This window comes from Brachyistius frenatus, unplaced genomic scaffold, assembly GCF_029030835.1.
Source record: "Brachyistius frenatus isolate BFR_SWC_R1_liver_20210118 unplaced genomic scaffold, ASM2903083v1 Contig_18, whole genome shotgun sequence".
NCBI classification, from domain to species: Eukaryota; Metazoa; Chordata; class Actinopteri; family Embiotocidae; genus Brachyistius; species Brachyistius frenatus.
This window is the reverse complement of record NW_027210617.1, coordinates 5,154,160-5,172,970: the sequence shown is the minus strand read 5'-3', so window position 1 is coordinate 5,172,970 and position 18,811 is coordinate 5,154,160. Positions and strand designations below refer to the sequence as shown.

The 18,811-nt window shown below is 41.4% G+C and overlaps 2 protein-coding genes across 4 annotated transcripts; one reads left to right on the top strand and one right to left on the bottom strand.

Annotated features, from left to right (window-relative positions):
* Positions 1-900: 900 nt before the first annotated feature.
* Positions 901-2,588, bottom strand: xcr1a.1 (chemokine (C motif) receptor 1a, duplicate 1). Its single transcript, XM_069694631.1, has 2 exons — positions 2,558-2,588; positions 901-2,475 (listed from the first exon to the last, which is right to left on the bottom strand). Exon 2 carries the CDS (start codon positions 2,463-2,465, stop codon positions 1,452-1,454), a length of 1,014 nt encoding a protein of 337 aa, XP_069550732.1. The 5' UTR covers positions 2,466-2,475; positions 2,558-2,588; the 3' UTR covers positions 901-1,451.
* A 478-nt stretch (positions 2,589-3,066) lies between these two features.
* Positions 3,067-18,126, top strand: fyco1a (FYVE and coiled-coil domain autophagy adaptor 1a). Of its 3 annotated transcripts, none has more exons than XM_069695049.1 (18): positions 3,067-3,118; positions 4,036-4,150; positions 4,841-4,947; positions 5,220-5,345; positions 5,832-5,938; positions 6,608-6,751; positions 6,907-7,000; positions 7,100-9,604; positions 9,876-9,968; positions 10,630-10,748; positions 10,830-10,997; positions 11,853-12,005; positions 12,419-12,648; positions 13,012-13,165; positions 14,283-14,369; positions 14,454-14,664; positions 15,385-15,494; positions 15,729-18,126. In XM_069695049.1, the coding sequence occupies exons 2-18, from the start codon at positions 4,090-4,092 to the stop codon at positions 15,802-15,804; spliced, it is 4,545 nt and encodes a 1,514-aa protein (XP_069551150.1). In that variant the 5' UTR covers positions 3,067-3,118; positions 4,036-4,089; the 3' UTR covers positions 15,805-18,126. The 3 variants fall into 3 exon arrangements, with proteins under 3 accessions (XP_069551150.1, XP_069551152.1, XP_069551151.1); XM_069695050.1 differs by lacking the exon at positions 3,067-3,118 and adding an exon at positions 3,277-3,290; XM_069695051.1 differs by lacking the exon at positions 9,876-9,968.
* The last annotated feature ends 685 nt before the right edge of the window (positions 18,127-18,811 follow it).

The following is an 18,811-nucleotide window of genomic DNA, read 5'->3' as shown; positions in this document are numbered from 1 at the left end:
TCAAGACAGTTCTCAAAGAAAAAGTAATCTTTGATTATTTGTAAAGGTGTCTGTGTGCGCCTACTTTCATATCCCCATATCATTAAATCTGGTTCAGGAAGCAGATTTACTGTTAGCCTATATGACAAGCTTCAGGGTTTTACAAAAACAACCCTGCAGTCTGCAGTCCATATGACTTGTCATTAGTATAATCAATGCAGAAATCATATTCAAAGACACCAAAGCCAGATTAAAATATTGTCACTGTGCCAGGAAAATGACTCAGCCAAAATATTAATTAAAAGTAAATAAAAGGTGCTCAAGTTGATAGATGCCCACAAGTATGATACACCCAACACTGACATAAGTCTACAATAATACCTATTGACCTATAATCCTCAAATCAAAGCAACTGGCAATTCAAAATCAATTCATAATTGATACAGGGAACAAAACCTTTTGCTTCTTCCATCAAGTAAAACTGTGAATGTTCTTAATATAGCTATTGTGGCATTTGACAAATTTTAGCAGTATAATTGTTGACAGTATCAGTGTTATGTGTTGAATTATTCAACCACTTCAACTGATGATTCCTCTGATTACAGAGGGCAGTCCAGCTTCTGTGGAAAAGGTGTGTCCAGATTTGTGGTAAATGTTTGACTGCAAGGCATTGTGACAACTAGGAATTTACAGGCCAGCAAGCTCAAACATGATTTTTTTCCTAATGTTGAATGTTTAACCTTCACTGTGACTGACGTATGTGTACTTTAAAATCAGAAGGCTGTTTTCATATTAACATGCTGAAGGAAGTTGTTTCTCTGTTCTCATTAAAAACCTGGTTTTAAGTGGCCCGCATATACAATCATGATTTGTGATTTAAAGTTGTTTTTTTCAAGATAAATTAAATTCTCCAGACACAAATTATTATTCAGAGAAGAGTATTATTGAGTATTATAAACATCTTGAAACATATTAAACTATGTCAATATACAAGCTGCCAGCATTACAAAAAAAAGGCTTGTTAACAAACCCACTGTATGATTATACTGCAAGATCTGTTCTATACAATGACAAACTGTACAAAGATTACAGGAAGAAAAAAAATAATGATTACAGCAGTAAGAGAAAACTTACTCTACTATTGTAATTAAACATCTCATTTGGCAGTCAAGACATTTGTTGAAGTGGCTCTCCTTCCACTCTGACTAGATATATTTTTACATGACCCTCCAGCATCAAATCAATTTATGTAACAATTTCAGTCATATTATGACTAATACTAAAAACAGACACACACATGCAATAATATACAGCAAAAGTCAGACTTAAGAAAATTACAGCATGCTTGAAATCATAACCTATTAGCCAGTTTGTGCTCTTTGTAGAGATTAAATTGATTTATAAATGCATGCTTGACTTATTTTTTAAATCAGTGGCAGCAGCACATGCGAGAAAATGATAAATTATAGCAGCTAGTACATTGATCCTTGTGAGATGAAGTTTTTCATTCTAACCTGCTGCTCCTGGACTGGACTTTGCCGTGTGAACATTCGATGCAGCATTGACTTTAAATGTCTCCTAAACTTCACACCGACTAATGCATAGAAAACAGGGTTCAAGCAGCAGTGAGAGAAAGCGATGAGTCGGCACACATAGTCTGCGTAGTCAAGATGGATACTTGCTTTGCAGTCATTAAACGGTTCAACCAAATTGTCACCCAAAAGCTTCAAAAAGATGGTCACATTGTATGGCACCCAGCCGATGAAGAACACAGCCACGATAGAGAACACTAACTTGACTGCTCTGTTCTTTGTATGTGATCTGGCTCTTGTGATCCTCCCGAGTATTTGAATGTAGCAAAAAGCCATCACCACAAAAGTAATCAAGAAGAAAACATTCTGCTGGGAGACAGCTATTGTTTTCCATTTGCGAGGACTGTATTCACAGCCCATGGTGTGTTTCCCCTTTTGGTGGATCTCCACGAGGGAAGTGTACAACAGGGAGGGCATCGCTGCTGCAATGCTGATTATCCATATTAGGACAGACACAAAAACGCCGGTGATGAATCTCTGTTTGCTCACATCAGAGAGAGGGTGCACCACGGCCAGATACCTGTAGATGGTCATGGCGGTCAGGAAGAGGATGCTGCTGTAAAACCCAGTGTAAAACACATATGACACAACTTTACAGAGGGTGTCTGAAAACACCCATCCCCAGATGTGGTAAATGACCCAAAAGGGCAGACCGGTGGTGAAGACGAGGTCAGAGATGGCCAGGTTGAGGATGAAAATGTTGGTGAGAGATTTGAGGTTTTCATACCCAGCCAGGATTATTAGGACAAGGATGTTTCCTGTCAGGCTCAGCACGATCACAACAGAGAGGATAACTGGAATGACAATGGATCCAAATTGGACCAGTTCTTTCTTTTCACAGACTTGATCCTCATAGTCAGTATCATATTGGCTCTCGTTTAAATAGTCATCCATTGCTGTTAAACTGTAAAAAGAAGTGCAGCATTATTGTGTGAATTTCACAACATGTTACGCTGGATCTCCTTGTAAAGCACCGAATTACTTACCTCTTGCCCGATGAGACTGACACGCTGGCTGTGATTCCTTCTGTGCACTAAAAAGAGAATTCAGAAAGGTATAGCTTTAATAATGTCATGACAGATGACCTTTTCTGTTCCCGTTCCTACTTCTGTGACCAGAACATCTCAGTTCTGCTGAACCTGCGGTTAATGGCCCACATATCTATTGAACTAAATCTGCCAACTTTCTCATTATAAAATCAAACAGGACACACGACTGACTTGATAGTTAAGGAGAATACAATAACACTCTAATAATAATTTCACAAAGAAATTTCACAAATGGTGTCCTATTGCAAAATCCACAAAGGAAAGTAGGACACTTGTTTAATAATGTCCTTGATCACATGACCCCACTGTTTACTCGACTAAACGGAAACTAAACTACCCAGTTCTGAATCCCGCCTACTAACCTTATGTTCATTGGTCAGAAGGCTGCATGTCGCCTTATCATTGGATATTCTCCTGTCAATCAGAGCACTTTCAACAAGTTTGTGTGCACACACAAACGCCTAGACTTGGTTATGGGCTTGAGTCATATCTCTAAAAGTATGTCAAAGTCGTTTTTCTCTTATTATTCTGTCACCGGAGACTATCTAGAAACATGTGAAGTTTTAAGTAATCGTGTCCTGCTAATGTCACGGTTATTTTCAAAATGTCTGTCAAACGTTTAACATGACAAAGCTAACGTCTCTTAAGGCAGCTCCTTCAAAAACACGGGGTACGTTTTTAAGATCTTGAGCTGCCAGCTGCGTTTTCTTGTCTGTTGTTGTCGTCTGCTTTTAGAAAAGGAATATAAATGCTGTCAGAGGCGGTAGAGTAGAGTTGTAATACTGTTTACTGCTGTTCTCAAACTATTAAAAGCCGACTCGCGTTAACCTAGTTAGTGAGCAGTCAGCTGAACTAACCCAAACCAGACCGTCGACGTGTTGCCTCCTACAATATAACCTCATTCTTTACGTTTCAGTCCAATGTCATTGAACATATTATTATATGCATTGTCATAAGTAACATTATATCCGAGAACTAGTAATGCTCTGTGAATGTTGTCCTGCGTCAGAGAGGTGCTGACTCAACTTAATGGTCATCCACGGGCAGCCGTAACTAGTGCTTCTGGTGTTTTATGGACTTGAAGGAGCACTTTCCACGCATAATCACATCTCGCATTCCCATTAGATCATTTTCTAACCCTCCCCTGTCTGTTTTTGTGATATGTTTAAGGTGTTGTTATCATTTGCCATGTAGGACAGCGTGATTCCACTAATGGTCTGTCAAACATGTCGTTTTTTTTTTTTTTTATCTGATCAAATAAAACTGCATACGTGAGCCACCGTTGTATTTCTGTCAGACTGACTCTCGAGCTCATTTGTCTTAATCAGATGTGTGCTTCTGCGGCCGCGAGAGAGTATGTTGGAAGCGTTTGTGACGATCTTTTGTTCCACTGTGATTCTGATTCTCTGATTCAGCATACTGGACATGACCCTTTGACCTGCGGTTGCCAGGGAGCGAGCGGTGGGGCCATGGCTGCCGGGGCTACGGTCGGGGAGAGCCAACTCCAGAGGATTATCCGAGATCTGCATGGTACGTCGTCAGCTTTATGTGTGCGAGTGTGTGTCTGTGTGAATGCGGCGGCAGGAAGCTGTTGACTGACACGGTCTGACTGAACAGAAGAGAAAGAGGAGTTAGGTGGGATTTGATGACCTCTGTATCGGTGTGAAGTCTCGGTACAATCTTTACACCTGGAAATCTGGGACTTCTCCTCGCCATCAAATCGTTTGGGATAACGGGCATCTGGCCTCATGCTTGTTTAGGAAGGGTGTGGTGGAAGCCTCTGTCAGCATGCAGCGAGACAGAGAGTATGTGCTGAGGGTGCACCCATCACGGGTGTCCTTCCAGTTTTTACGATGGATACGAGGCAAGTTTTTAACGTCCTGCCTGGCTATATTTGAAGAGTGCGGCAATGGGAAAAAAATGGGAACGAGTTTTATGCACCAGATCTACTTGTGTGTTTTACCAAAATGTACTAAACAAGCCCTTTTTTTTCTTTCGTGCTTCTTTCCTACCCTAAAACTTGACCTGAATGAGGACTAGCTTCTCCTTTCTCTTTTATTTTAAATACATTTTGCATTAATTGTATGAGGAGTGTCTTTTACATGTGTCCACCTTATATATTTGTGTGTTTTTAAAGGTTAATATGGGTCATAAGTGTGTAAGAAAACTGTGTCACTGTCTCTTATCTTCATTTCTGAATTGTGTTTCTGTGAATTTTAGAGGCTGTTGCAGAGCTTGCGAAGGAGTACAAGGAGAGCGGGGAGCCAATCACAGATGACAGCACCAATCTGCACAAATTGTCCTACAAACTGGAGTATCTGCTACAGGTGGGATTTTGTTAACTTGTCACACCAGACCCAATGAATCTCAGTGACCTTTTGAAAATGTGATTAAACTACTTGATTCCCAAATAAGAAGAAAATTGCATCTTCAGAAATGATCCTACAGTACTTCTTCAGATGTAAATTTGCATGATAGATGATTCACTGATATGATTTGTCCCTAACATCTCAAATATTTTTTGTTTTGTTTTATTTTATTTTTTTAAAGTAAGACATTCAGCAGTTTTTTTTTACTCCAACTGTGTGTTTATTTACAGTTTGACCAGAAGGAGAAGACCACATTTCTGGGAACAAAGAGGGACTATTGGGATTACTTCATTGACTGTCTGGCTAAGATCAAAGGAGCCAATGATGGTATCCGCTTTGTCAAATCCATCACTGAGGTGCGATTTTGTTGTTTATAATGAATCCACTCATAGAGTTCTAATTACTGTGCATATAGAGGCCTTAGATGATTAGCAAGTAGCAGGTTACATTGTGCCATCATAACTTTTAATATTGCTACTTAGAAATCAGTGCTTTGAGTACATGAGACCTAAGACACATGATCAAGTCTTGGTACTAATGTGTCGCATCTCTGTGGCTGTAATACTAAATATGCTGTAAATTTTATTGTTTGCGGCTATTTTTGTTTGAAGAAAAAAATTCCATTAAAACAGATTTTAATCGGATATTTCATAGCATTACTTCAGAAACAGTTGTGTTTGAGATCAAATTGTCATTTACTTTTTGAAAAAGTTGAACAAGTAAATGAAATATGAATTATTCTTTTTTTACTCCTTGTCTTTTACTCGTGGGATATCCCTGGAGTGTGAATACACGCTGGTTAAAAGCTCTGCATAAAACAATGTCTGCTTTTGCTTTGATAGCTGAAGACGTCTCTGGGGAAGGGAAGAGCATTTATTCGCTATTCCCTCGTACATCAGCGACTGGCTGACACGCTGCAGCAGTGCCTGATGAACCAGAGAGTCACCAGGTAAAACTGTCAACGTCCTATAATTGTTATGTGGATATGAAAAAAACATGTTGCAGTGCGAATAAATATATATAATTGAAAAATTAAGCAGATTTGATTTGAAGTTACCATATTTTTAAAACTGAATAGTAACGGGGCCATAGAAGCAGAAAGAGGTTTATTTTGGTGACACTCATTGAGTCTTGTTTGCTTATTTGCGCTTTCAAAATCAAATGTTGATGTTCTGTTTGATTTAGGGTTTGAATTCCTAATTTTCCTTTTCTGTTTAATGGAACTACTGCTTCAGTAGTTGTAGTGTCGTTAAGAAGTAGAACATGAAGAGAAGTGAAATTATTAAGTCTTCAGTTTTCAGTGATTTTCCAGAAATGTATGTGCGTACTGAACTACAAGGAATAATCTTATTTTAAAGGGAAATGCAACCGCTTTTTGGTGTTATAGAAAGGTAACTACTTTCTGCAGTATTCACTGTGGTTTCATTTTGAGGAATTCCTGTATTTTCTTGTTTAGTTGTCTGTTTTTTTTTTAATTAGTTTCAAAGTTTCAGAAAAAAACATCCCCTTATTGTCTGTAGAGGTTCTGATGTGCCCTACTGCCCTCTGCCTCATCTCTCTCTCTCTCTCTCTCTCTCTCTCTCTCTCTCTCTCTCTCTCTCTCTCTCTCTCCCCACAGTGACTGGTACTATGCAAGAAGTCCCTTCTTGAAGAACCACCTCAGTGTTGATATCATCAGTCACCTGTACGAGCTCAACGATGTCCAGTTTGATGTGGCTTCCAGAGGTCATGACCTTGATGCCTCCTGGCCAACGTTTGCAAGGTAATGACCGAGACAAATCATGAAAACAACATGTAGAGCACGTAAAAACATACATATATTCAGACACAGCCTTTCCTCCGACCTGCTCGGTGTTAAAACAAGCAGTGTGACATTTGCCATCAATTGCTGTATCGGATTTATTTTCTGATCAACAGGAGGACACTGGGAAGTGCTAACTCACCTGGCCACATGTGGAAACCACCCAGTCGCAGTTCCAGTATTAACAGCCTGGCCAGCACCTACTCGCAGGTAACTTACGTATGACTCAGATTTATTTATTTATAATAACTCAAAAACTAAACGTATCATTTTTACGCTTCTTCTCTTGTTTCCCTTGCAACCATGTAGCAAGCACCCGAGTTCCCTTCCAGCCCTGACTATGGTCAGGGTCTGATGAATGACCTGAATGAGTCTCTGCCTGCCTGCGTGGAAGATGCGAGCACAGTTGAAGACCTTCGCCTGGAGCTGGACCAGTCAGAGCTGAAGCAGCGAGAGATGCTCGATAAGGTGCAGCAGCTTGGTGAGCAGTCTGCTGAGCTCAGGGGTGTAGTTGTGCAGCTTCAGAGGCAGCTGGATGTGTCGCTTGCTGCCCAGGAGGAGCAACAGGGCTTGCAGGAAGAGCTCAAGGCTCTGCAGGGGAGAGATGCTGCTCTGTCCAGAGAGTTGGAAGCACTCAGAAATGGGGAAAAAGCCAGGGAGGCTCAGCAACTCCTGCTTCAAGAAAAACTGGCAGCTGCTGAAGGGAAGAACCTTGAGCTCATGGCCAAGTTGGATGGGGTTCTGAATGAGAAGGGCCAGCAGGCGGCCAGTCACTTTGATTCAGCACAGAAGATACACGAGTTGCTCGACAGGCTGAAAGAGGCAGAAAAAGGGAAGATGGAAGCTGTATCTGAGGCGGAGGACAAGAGGAGGCAGTCAGAGCGGCTGGATGAGCAGCTAAGAATCAAGGAGGCAGTCGTAAAGGACGGTGAGACAAAACTTGGAGCATTAGTTGCATCCTTGTCTGAGGAGAAAGCCAAGTTAGAAGCTAAAGTGGAGGAACAGTGTAGCGCCCTCAACAAACTGCAGGGGTCGTTGACACTGAGAGAGAAGGAGGCGAGCAACCTACTGAGGCAGCTGCAGGATCTCCAAAGATCTTTAGAGGAGAAAGACAAAGAGGTGGAAGAGGTGAAGAGGAGGGCACAAGAAGATAAAGATGAGATGCAGAAGAAAGTTTGTGGTTTGAAAGAGTCTTTAAAAGCAGAAGTCACTGCCCTTACAGAGCAGGTTAAGAGAAAAGAGGCAGAGCTCTCCACTAGTGGTGAGACACTACAACAGCTAGAAGCCAAAAACCAAATCCTGACCACAGAGAAGGACAAAGTGACCACTAGCCTTACTGAGCTGGAGGGGAACATCAAAGAACAGGCCGCGAAGATAGAAGACTACAAGACACAGTGCGCCAATCTAATGGAGCTAAATGAGAAGCTGCTGACCACAGTGAAGAGGAATGAGGAGCTGATGAAGGAGATGGCAGACAACAGAAAGGTGCTCGAGGCCGAATTAGCAGCTGTACGGGCTTCTGAGAAACATCTCAGAGGCCACCTGGATGATACCAAGATGACAGTGGATGATAAAGAGAAGCGGTTGCGTGAAGAGAACCGCAAGCTGGATGAGAGTCTGCAGCGAGCCACCATGGCTGCAAAGCTGTCAGAGACCACGTCTAAGCGGTTGGAGCAGGAGAACCAGACTCTGAGAGAGGAGCAGGACACTGTGAAAACTTCTCTCACCCGCATGCAGGCTGACTTGAAGAACGTTCACGGGCAGATCGGAGAGCTGGAGAAGAACTTAGGGGCTTCACGCAAGAACGAAGCCAGTCTTCAAGAACAAGTCCAAGCCAAAGAGGCCGCGCTCGAGAGCAAAGAAAAGGACCTCGTGAATTTGCAGTCCAGGTTGGAGGCTTTGGAGGCCATGGAGAAGGAGCTTGAGATTGCCAAAGCAGATGCAGAAGCAGCCTGTGCTCGACAGACAGAAGTGATTGAAAGGGTGACCTCTGAGAAACAAGCAATGGAGATATCTCAGCTGGAGAGGAGTGCGGTCCAAACCAAAGAGAGCCAGGAAGTGACTGGCAAACTAACCGCGGTTGAAAGCCAGTTGGAGATGAGCATGAAAGAAGTGTCCAGGTTCCAGGCAGAGGTACTGGACCTCAGGGTGCAGGTGCAGAGATCCGAGGAGGAAAAGATTAAATCCCAAGCACAGCTGGAGGTGACGGAGGCCCAAAGAAATGAGCTCAGGAATCTGACCGAACAGCTGAAATCCCAGACAGAGGCTCTGAACCAGACGCATGTTGCAGAACTCGTGGAGTGCAAAAAGAAGGAAGAGGTGCTCCTTGTACAACGCGATCAAGAAGTAGCTGCCCATGCCGAGGTGGCGATCTCTGCAGCGGCCCTCCGAGAACAGCTGTCCATCCTCAAGGCAGAAAACAACAAGCTGGCTTTAGAGAACAACGAGACACGGGAGGGTCTGCACAGGGCAAACACTGAGATGGCAGAGCTGGGGATGACCATCTGTAGGCTCGGCGCAGAGAAGGAGGAGGCCAGAGAGCATTGGGCAGAGAATGGCGCTAAGATTGAGGAGCTGGAGAAAGAGGCGGAGCGACTGGTAGAGTGCATGGAAGGACTGCAGCTGGAGAATAACAGTTTAAGAGAGGAGCTTACACAGAAGGAGACACTTCCTGGGGCCATCGTGGAGCTTCAGGATCACCTGGAAAAGAGCAAGAACCAAGTGCAGAGCATGAAGGACTGCAGCCGTGAGGAGATGGAGGCCGTCAAGTTCCAAATGAGCTCAGAGAGCATGACTAATCAGGTGCAGATCAAGGTGAGTCCGACAGAAGCTGTTAATCATGACTTGTATTACACTAAAGACAATCAATTTTAATAACTGACGCTAGAAACGAAACGATGGTCCATGTTCACAAATGATTGCTCATCTGGACCATCGTTTCGTTTCTAGCGTCAGTTATTAAAATTGATTGTGATATGTGATTAGCACAGGTTATGTCAGCTCTTGTTATTGTAAGCTGTCAGCTTGTTAGCATTTAGTTCAAGGCTGCTTGCGTGGCTGTAAATCTCTTGTCTTACTCTTTCAGAGTTTGAGTGAACAGCTGGACAAGGTGAAAGCCCAGCTGAAGGACGAGCTGACCAACGTTTCCAGCCTGCAGGCCAAAGTGTCTGAATTAGAGGTTTGTGTCTTTTAAGAATGGAATGCAGAATCTGTATAATGTCTAGGGAGCACACGACTTTACACCCTGGTGGATATAAATACACCACCTTCAGAAAAAAACTGCGATTTGCTCACTTTTAACTCAAAGAAATCCATGTTAGATTAGACGAAGACTGTAGATACCTGTGAGTACCTTCCATACATGCTGGAGCAGACACGGACCCCTTCATCTTTTGCAGAAGTGAGGGGGAAAAAAAAAAGAAGCTACACACCACATACCAACATCCTTATTTTTGGTGTCGTACTGTTTTCACAAACGAGAGCAGTTTGATTGCAGACAGTTGGGATAGATGTCAAATCTCTGACATCTTCGTGGGTTAACAATATAGAATTGGATTCTGAGGGAGGTTTCTGTGGGTATGTCAGTGTCATTCCACAAGCAGTCACTGATGTTATTCTTATATCTCTCTATATGTATGTATATGTATGTTTGATGTCTATCAAATATTATTTTTGACATGTTAGAGGAAGAGAAAATCAGCCAGTTTTAATATAGAAATGCACCAAATCGAATGAAATGATAAAGTAAAGAACTTAAGTGATTTAAAAAAAAAGATGTCAAAGTTGTTTGTGCTGATGGATGTTTTATTTATGTTTTTTTTTTTTAATGTTTATTGAAGGTTGTGAATAAGCAATATTTGCAGCTTACTGGCGAGAAAGACGTTCACATCACAAACACAGAAGCCACCCTTCAAGAGAAAGAAAACAAGATTCAGCAACTCAGAGATGCAGCATCCAAGTGCGGTCATTCCCAGTATTAATTGTACATTTATCTTATGATTAAAGAAACGGACACCAACTAATTTTCTGCTCTCTTTAGGGCTGAAGAAGCGCACTTGGCTGTGCAAAACGTCTGCGAAGAATTGCAGCAGAAACTGAACACCACAGATGCTGACAAACAAAGCCAGAATCTGAAGTTGATGGCAGAGATCGATGATCTCAACAGAACCAAGACATACCTTGAAGAGCGGCTCATCGAGCTCATAAGGTACGACCTCTCTACGACAGCTGTGTGCTAGGCTTTCAGTCACAACAGGCGAGAGATTTTTTTTTTTTAATGAAGAAACGCATCAAGTTTCATTTTCTCTTTGGATTCTGACCATTTTAATTTTTTTGGATGGTACTCTTTGACAAAATCGGGAAAAAAAAAAAAGTTTTTAAAATTAGTAGTTCGAATGGGTTCTTTTAGTTAGAGTAGTCCTATGATGTTTGATTTTGTGTTTCTGGGGAAATTTTGGACTGTCAGAAGGATGATGGGAAAAGTTTTCTTTGAAATCTGAGATAATTTTCTGAGATCAGATGAGAAAGGAAGACTTTGATGGAAACGAGAGCACAGAAAGTGTTTCACAGAAGCCCGACATGAGAGGTGAAGTGAGGTAGAGAGACGCTGTTGAAGAGAACTCCGCTTTGTTCTTCAAACCGCTGTCGCCTCGCAAGCTTTCACACCGTGTATGTAATGAAATGCAAAAACAGTGATTCAGTCAACTCCCATGGGATGTGCCCACATAATTTCTGCCTTTTGTACTCTTGGATTATGCATGCCTTCATTTTGGGGAAAGTAAGATACTTCCAGTGCTCCAGTACATGAACGCTATATTTATTTTTCTTCACATGTTTAAACATCCAACTGACCATATTTTTTAATTGCTACATGGAATCCATCCACATGAAGAAAAAACATTTTCCAAACGTATTAAGACTGAATGGCACTTAAACGACAATGTATGTATCTTGTGTGTGTGTGTGTGTGTGTGTGTGTGTGTGTGTGTGTGTGTGTGTGTGTGTGTGTGTGTGTGTGTGTGTGTGTGTGTGTGTGTGTGTGTGTGTGTGTGTGTTATATCAGGGATAAAGATGCTCTGTGGCAGAAGTCGGATGCGCTGGAGTTTGAGCAGAAAGTGCGAGCAGAGGAGCGCTGGTGGTTGGTGGATAAGGAGGCCACTCACTGTCTCGGCTGCCAGGGTCAGTTCACCTGGTGGCTACGCAGACATCACTGCAGGTGGGCTCCCGGTTTTCTACAGAGGTCAAAACTCCAGCATCACTTGCAGTATATAGGAGGGATAGACTTCAATGCTAGACCAAAGCGTTTCGGCTTGTGGCCTCCATCCGTGTCAACATTAAAACACTGCAAAAACCCTTAGATAGGGTGGATATGAATCTGGAGAAAAAGATCAAAAAGGTAAAACGATGAAAGACAACTCATCGTATACATCCACAAACACACATCAGCCAATGGGGCACCTACAGAGACTTGGGAGGATGTGGGTTGGATATATGGGGCTTTCAGTTTTAGCCAGGGCCTACTGTATTCACTCAAATCTGCACTGACCTTTATTGATGTTCAAGCTGTAGACGGCATCTCTGTTTGGTTCAGTGGAATCATTTTCTATTTATTTATCTTTTTTTTTTTAGGCTTTGCGGTCGCATCTTCTGCTACTACTGCAGCAACAACTTTGTCATGACCAAGCACAGTGGGAAGAAGGAGCGCTGCTGTAGGGACTGCTACACCCAACATAGTGCCGTGCTGGAGAGGTTCACAGAGGCAGAGCTGAGTCCTTCAGATGTGCAGCCTCCTCCACCCGGAGCTGGACCTCAACCTCCTCCTGAACCCGCTCCGTATAAACCCACACCCAGGGTAACAGGTGAGACGCGTGTTGGGAAGAAAAACGCGGCTTCTATTGCTTTACGTCAACTGAGAGTGTTCGAGCAGAACTGAAAAGACCGACTTCGTGTTATTGAGGAACAAGGACAGAAACCTTTGCTGTAGAATTCCAATTCAGTACACAACAATAAAAACAGGGTGACATTTCCCTTCAGAGAAAGAAGCTGTTGTACTCTTATTCTATAGAAGGGAAAGCTTGATAATGTTAGGTCTATTTGTTTTGAGGATTAGTCTCACAAATACATTTCTGAACAGATTTTTTTTTCCCCTTCAATCTACATGCTGTGTAATGTCTACATTATTCTGAATAGTATTTCTGCTGAATTCATCCATTTCCTCGCAGTTTCAGACCCCAGTAACAGAACTGAGGATGGTGCTTTCGACATCATCACAGAAGAGGAGGTGAATGGCGTCTACGACAGTGACACCACCTCTCAGACCACGGGAGGCTCCTTCGATGGAGAACAAGACCGACGGCATCCAGGAGCACTGGATATGTGAGTGACATTTCTCTGAGGAGGTTTGTTTCCTGAATGGTATCAGAGGTGTCACGGCATTCAGCACCAGCAGCTTTTATTCAGTGTTACCAATCAGTTTAGCAGGGTACATCATGTCATGTGACCTACGTCATTCAGTGACGTAAATAACAGCAGATCAATGGAGGTTATCTACATGTTCTTTCTATTGCCCATAACTGCTGCGGTTGTCCTGCTAATGTAGGTCCAACTCGATTCTTTACAGAATCTCCGGTATATCAAACCGTGTGGCGACTCTGCTCACATGTTCCTCTGCCTCATCCCACGTGATGAATTGGAATTAGTGTTGTTCTCTTGTTTTTACTAACAAGCAAAAAACGGAACTGCAACAAAAGGGAAACAACACTGCCAGAGACATTTAGTGATGTGGAGCAAACGTTCATGTTTTCATCCTGTATGGAAACATTTACAGCAGAAGTACTTGATTTGTGAAAACCTAGTTTCCTTGCCATTACCCTACCATTCGGGAAACAAAGATGTGAGAATCGAGGTAATTATCAGTGTTATTGTTCAGCATAATGTCTGAGAAATGAAGTTAATGGGCTAAAACATGCAAAAACACCCCGTGGTCCAATAACATGCAGAGTTACAGATCTCAGGGTGATGAGATGATAATACTTCTCTTAGTACACTAACAAATAGGGCTCTTGTGTTGTTAGGACTTCTTGCGGCCTGTTTTACACGCTCAATAAACACACTGGTGGCTTCTGTCTAGCAGCAGAAGTGCAAAAGAAACACTTTTGTGTGGCGTTCAGGGACAGCTGCAGCTTCTTCTGACGCCTTAATTCAAATTTTATTTTACGTCCTCTACAAATCCAAGATGGCACTGCATGTTTCTGTACTTGACGGTGTGAACGCAGTTAGTACACAAGTACGCCATACACAGCAATAGTATATATATATATATTAAATACGGTATAGTATAGTATAGTAGTCATGATGCCAAGACATTTTTAAAGACAGAGCTACGTTGGCTACATCAGGATACTGCAGTGATTAATGGTGAAGGAAATCATTTTGCTTTCTATGTTTTCATACCTTAAGGATTTTGTTCTGTGTCTTGTGTTGGATTCTGCAGAGGCACAGGAGATGTGACCCCTGATGAGGAGCAAGTTCCCACTGTTCAGGATTCAGAGATCAACCTTCTCAAATCAGGAGAAGTCACGTGGGTCATTACTTTGATAGACTCTCTTTCATCCATGTTTGATTAACGAGTCTCTAAGTGAACTAATGCATCTTGTTCTTACAGGATGGCTGTCCCGCTCAGCATTGATGATATTTCTCAGTTTGGTGACGGTTCCAGGGAGCTCTTCATCAAGTCCAGCTGTTACAGCGTAATAACTGTTGCCGTGGGCGACTGTGGGCCGAGCATCAGCTGGATGTTTTCCTCTGAGCCCAAGAGTATCTCCTTTAGTGTGGTTTACCAGGAATCAAGCGACACTCAGGTGGAACAGTCAAAGGTAGAGACGCTTGTTAAGTACAGTTTTATGTCGATGCACGAAGAACAATGTCTCCAGAAAAACACTGTCAGCTTTTTTTTAAATTTATTTTTATTTTTTTTATTTTTATGTGGCCCCTTGAAGTGTGCAGAATAGAAGCCTAAACAGTGTGGGCATGTGTTGACATCATTCAGCTACTGACTACATCCAAGAAGGCAATGTTTTCAGTGAAAGCAAATCAGAAGCCTGAATGAAATGCTTTTCATTTGTTGCAAAACTAAAATAGCCAAAGATTCATAGGTTGAAGTTTTCACCAGACACAATGGGCCTGACGTGTCTGCTTTCATGGGCGCCCCTAGCACGGCAAATTTTTTTCTGGATAATTCAAACATTTCTAACCGAGTAAAAGTACTGCAGAAGTTGGCTCTGCAGGTCGGTGTATAAATCCAGCACTTAACAGCCCCTCCCTCTCTTGCTTATATTTTCTGTTGTTTATTTTTGAAGACACTTCAAGTTTACGAGATATTAGTCATTATTGGAATGCCACTGACTAATCTAGCTGTTCAGCATAAATGGTTATGTAAAATAGCATAAAAAAAAAGAGTATTAAAGATGGCATTGTATAGAATTATAGATGATATACTGTATTGTAAATAAACCATAATCAGGGAGACTCTCTGGCCAATCTGCCACCTGTACACTAAGTTGTTTTTGAGACCAGTGTTTCTGTTCTGCTTTCAGGTCCTGATTCCTCTGACTCGCTGCAATTCCCACAAAGAGACAATTCGGGGACAACTGAAAGTCCGACACCCCGGCCTCTACATGCTCGTCTTTGACAACTCCTTTTCACGGTAGGAAGCTCTTAACATCCAACATCCTTGTCCTGCAACTGTTTCTTCCTGTTAATGGCAGAAGCTTGTAAATTACAGAAATGTCTTTGTCTTCAACGCCATTTCCTCCCACTGTGTATGTGTGTGCGCAGTAGGCCTTTAAGCTAAGATGGCTCTTTGTAGTTCCTTAGCATCTCTGTTGAAAGGATTGTGGTCGTTTGATGAAACACCCCCCACCCCCCGCTTTTTCAACAGATTTATCTCCAAGAAGGTTTTCTACCATCTGACCATGGAGAAGCCCATCATCTACGATGGAAGCGACTGCCCCTGAAACTTTAAACCCAATTCACGGTTTCCACGTCTGCGTGTGCTGAATGATGTCGACACTGAACATTCATACTACAGTTTAGGTACGCATCATTCTAGCTACGCAGACACAAGCTGGAGTTTGTTGCCTTCATCCCCAGCACAGCACACAGACACGGCACAGTCGTGATAAATCAAAGCACCTCCAAAGTCCTTCAGCAACTACTTCAATTATTAACATTGTTTTCAATGCTGCATGTGATGCACATTATCGCTTCACAATAGTGGATGTGAAGGCCTGCGGTTGTGAAAGTGACGCATATTCAAGTATGATTGGTTTTGCCAGGAGTTTAATGTCATCTGTGTGTCCTTAAATTCCTTTAAAGATGAATTATAAAGGCAAGAAGAGCAAACCTCCAACACGCAACCTCTGTTTAGAATAAAGATGTGCCGTTGTTGTGCTTGCGCTGCCAACAGTTTGTGCGGTAACAATTCTAAAGCTACGCAGAGCTGCGCGGAATTTGATTTTCATCACGCAGTCGTGGAAAGCATGAATTGGCCTTTAAACGACAGGCTGCATCTGAGGCGTCATCATGATGTCACTGTTGCAGCTAAAGAAAAACTGAAAAGATGACAACTCAAGTCATTTTCACCCCGTATTTGTTTCACAAACCAAGTGTTTTATATTTTCCACAATGTTCTGTCTTGTTTAACTCAGCCGTGTTGGTGCTTTGAGGTGTGGTCATGTGTTTACTGGGGCCTGAGGAAATGTCGACAAGATAAAAAAAAAAGTTTCAGAAGGAAACACAGAAAAGAATTTACATAAGTTTTAGCATGTTTTTGTTCTTGTTGATATACACCAAGTAATATGAACCTTTTGTTCATCTAGTTTCAATGAGTCCATTTGTTCATTTAGAGAAACTTTTTTTTATTTTTTATTTTTTTATTTCTTTGTAGTTGTGGTGGTCTTAGTTTTGGTTTGACCTCTGTTGTAACGTCACGGGATGCAGGTCCCTGCAGGAAACACTAGAAGAATGAAATCGGATGTAAAACTGTCGACAGATGACAAATATTTTTTCTGTACAACTTGTCTGTAAAGACCCAGAAAGATTTTAACATTTTTTTCAAATTCACAGCCAGTTTTAAATGATTATGTGCAATGTTTTAAATCAGATGGTCAAAAAAGCAGAAAACGCACAGATGAGTCTTTTGCTTGCGGCTCCTTCTTTAGTTGACTGCTGTTTGCACTTTGCCAGCGCAAGAAGGAAACAAAGCAGTTACTAATAACTGGCATAGATAAGCACACTACAGTTTCTGCATCATATTAGAGCTTAAGCACTTTGTGCAAATCTCAGGAGGGGGACATACATGTGTCTTCCAGTGGTAGCATGTCCAAATTTGATGTCTTTTTGAACGCTTACAAGACTTGGTGACAGACAGTTAGACGTTAGAGGGCTGACCCTGCTGTTGGGGTCGAGGCGACCTGCACACCAGCTTTCTCCATCCAGTTTATGGGATCCAATGAAGTATCTGTGTTTACACAGGCTGACTTTATGGATCATTACAATGACTTTCAGTCACAGTAGCTTACTGATCGTCAGCTAAAGAGCTACTGTACTTTCTAAGTGCCTTTTGATTCTAACTGCCAGGGATTAGTTTGCTTTTGTAACTGTATATTTTACTCTTTGTTATGCGCACAGAAGATGACAGTTGGTATGAATTTATACCATTCTTTAAAAAACACATAATATCAAGTCACATTATGCACATTATTATGTAGTTTAGCTGTATTGTTTGAAAGGATTTTTCCATTTGGTTTTCTCTGGAATCTTTGTCATATTTTTAGATAACACTGATTTTTCTTGTTCTTTTAGTGATCATATGGTTTGAATTTTGTGTGCTGTTTCTCGTTTTTTATTTTTATTTTTTTTAAAACAAAGCAATAAGAAAGAACAACTTTGGACACTTTTTAATTGGACCCTATTTAAAAGCAAGCATGCTGCTTTTGTACGGGTGTGTTAGCGCTTCAGTCAGATCTTTTATATTTCTAATGGGTGCAAATTGTATGCAAAACCTCATATTTTCTCTACAGAGCTGCACTTTGTGATAAGTATTTTTTTTTTTTTAACTGTTTCAAACAATATTCAACCTGCTCATTTTATATTGTCTTTGTTAACTAATTCACACAGGGACAGATTTTTCTACTTCCTGCTTTTGAAGGATTATTTTTGGAGGAATAAAATGTGCACATATTATCCGAACAGGCACTGAGTGTAACGAGTAAGTGACCTGTCAAACACCCAGTAAACACGAATAAAATGTGAGCGCGACAATGTCTGACATCCACTGATCTGTGTCTGGTTTGTTATTTGAAGCCTTTGAATGTCATACCTCTGCATGCTGCCTCACTCATTCAGAAATCTGCTCCTGTGAGATTTACATTACAAGGGATTATGAACTCTGTCTATCCGGGAAAAAGATGTTTGATTTTGACAGATGACAACAACATTTTACATAAAAGCTTTAGAAATGTGTTCTTCTGCTACAAACTGTGATGTATTGAAATCCGTTTTGCTTTAATATTGCAAAACAAAAAACACAACTTTCAATTTTAAATGTTCAAATTGTAATAAAATCCTTCCTATCTAATAAACTTTTATTTTGAAAATAATACTTTGACATTGAAAATGTATCTATAGTAAACTTTTTCCACAAAATTTACATCACATATAAACAAACTGGACACTGAAAAAAATTCAAATGTGTCAGAGATTAATTTTGTTTGAGAATGATCAACTAGGTATTTAAGTATCCCTGAACTCACCCTCGAGCACTCGGGGGATATTTTAAGGACACTTATTTCTTGGGTAACACTCATAGACTATATATATATAAAAAAAAATAGCACCAATAGGTACCACTAGACTAAATGTGTGAGGGTTTGGCGACACTGTCCGGTTCAAGAAAGCAGAGGTGCAGAGCGAAAGCTTTCTCTGCAGGTTAAACTAAGAGTTTACGTGTGCCTTCAAAAT

Bases quoted from the DNA above. Each gene is read 5' to 3' on its own strand.
- xcr1a.1 (XM_069694631.1), bottom strand. From the start codon at position 2,465: ATGGATGACTATTTAAACGAGAGCCAATATGATACTGACTATGAGGAT.
- fyco1a (XM_069695049.1), top strand. From the start codon at position 4,090: ATGGCTGCCGGGGCTACGGTCGGGGAGAGCCAACTCCAGAGGATTATC. The intron at 9,605-9,875 runs GTGAGTCCGACA...TTACTCTTTCAG, and splicing joins CTAATCAGGTGCAGATCAAG to AGTTTGAGTGAACAGCTGGA. The intron at 13,166-14,282 runs GTGAGTGACATT...TGGATTCTGCAG, and splicing joins CATCCAGGAGCACTGGATAT to AGGCACAGGAGATGTGACCC.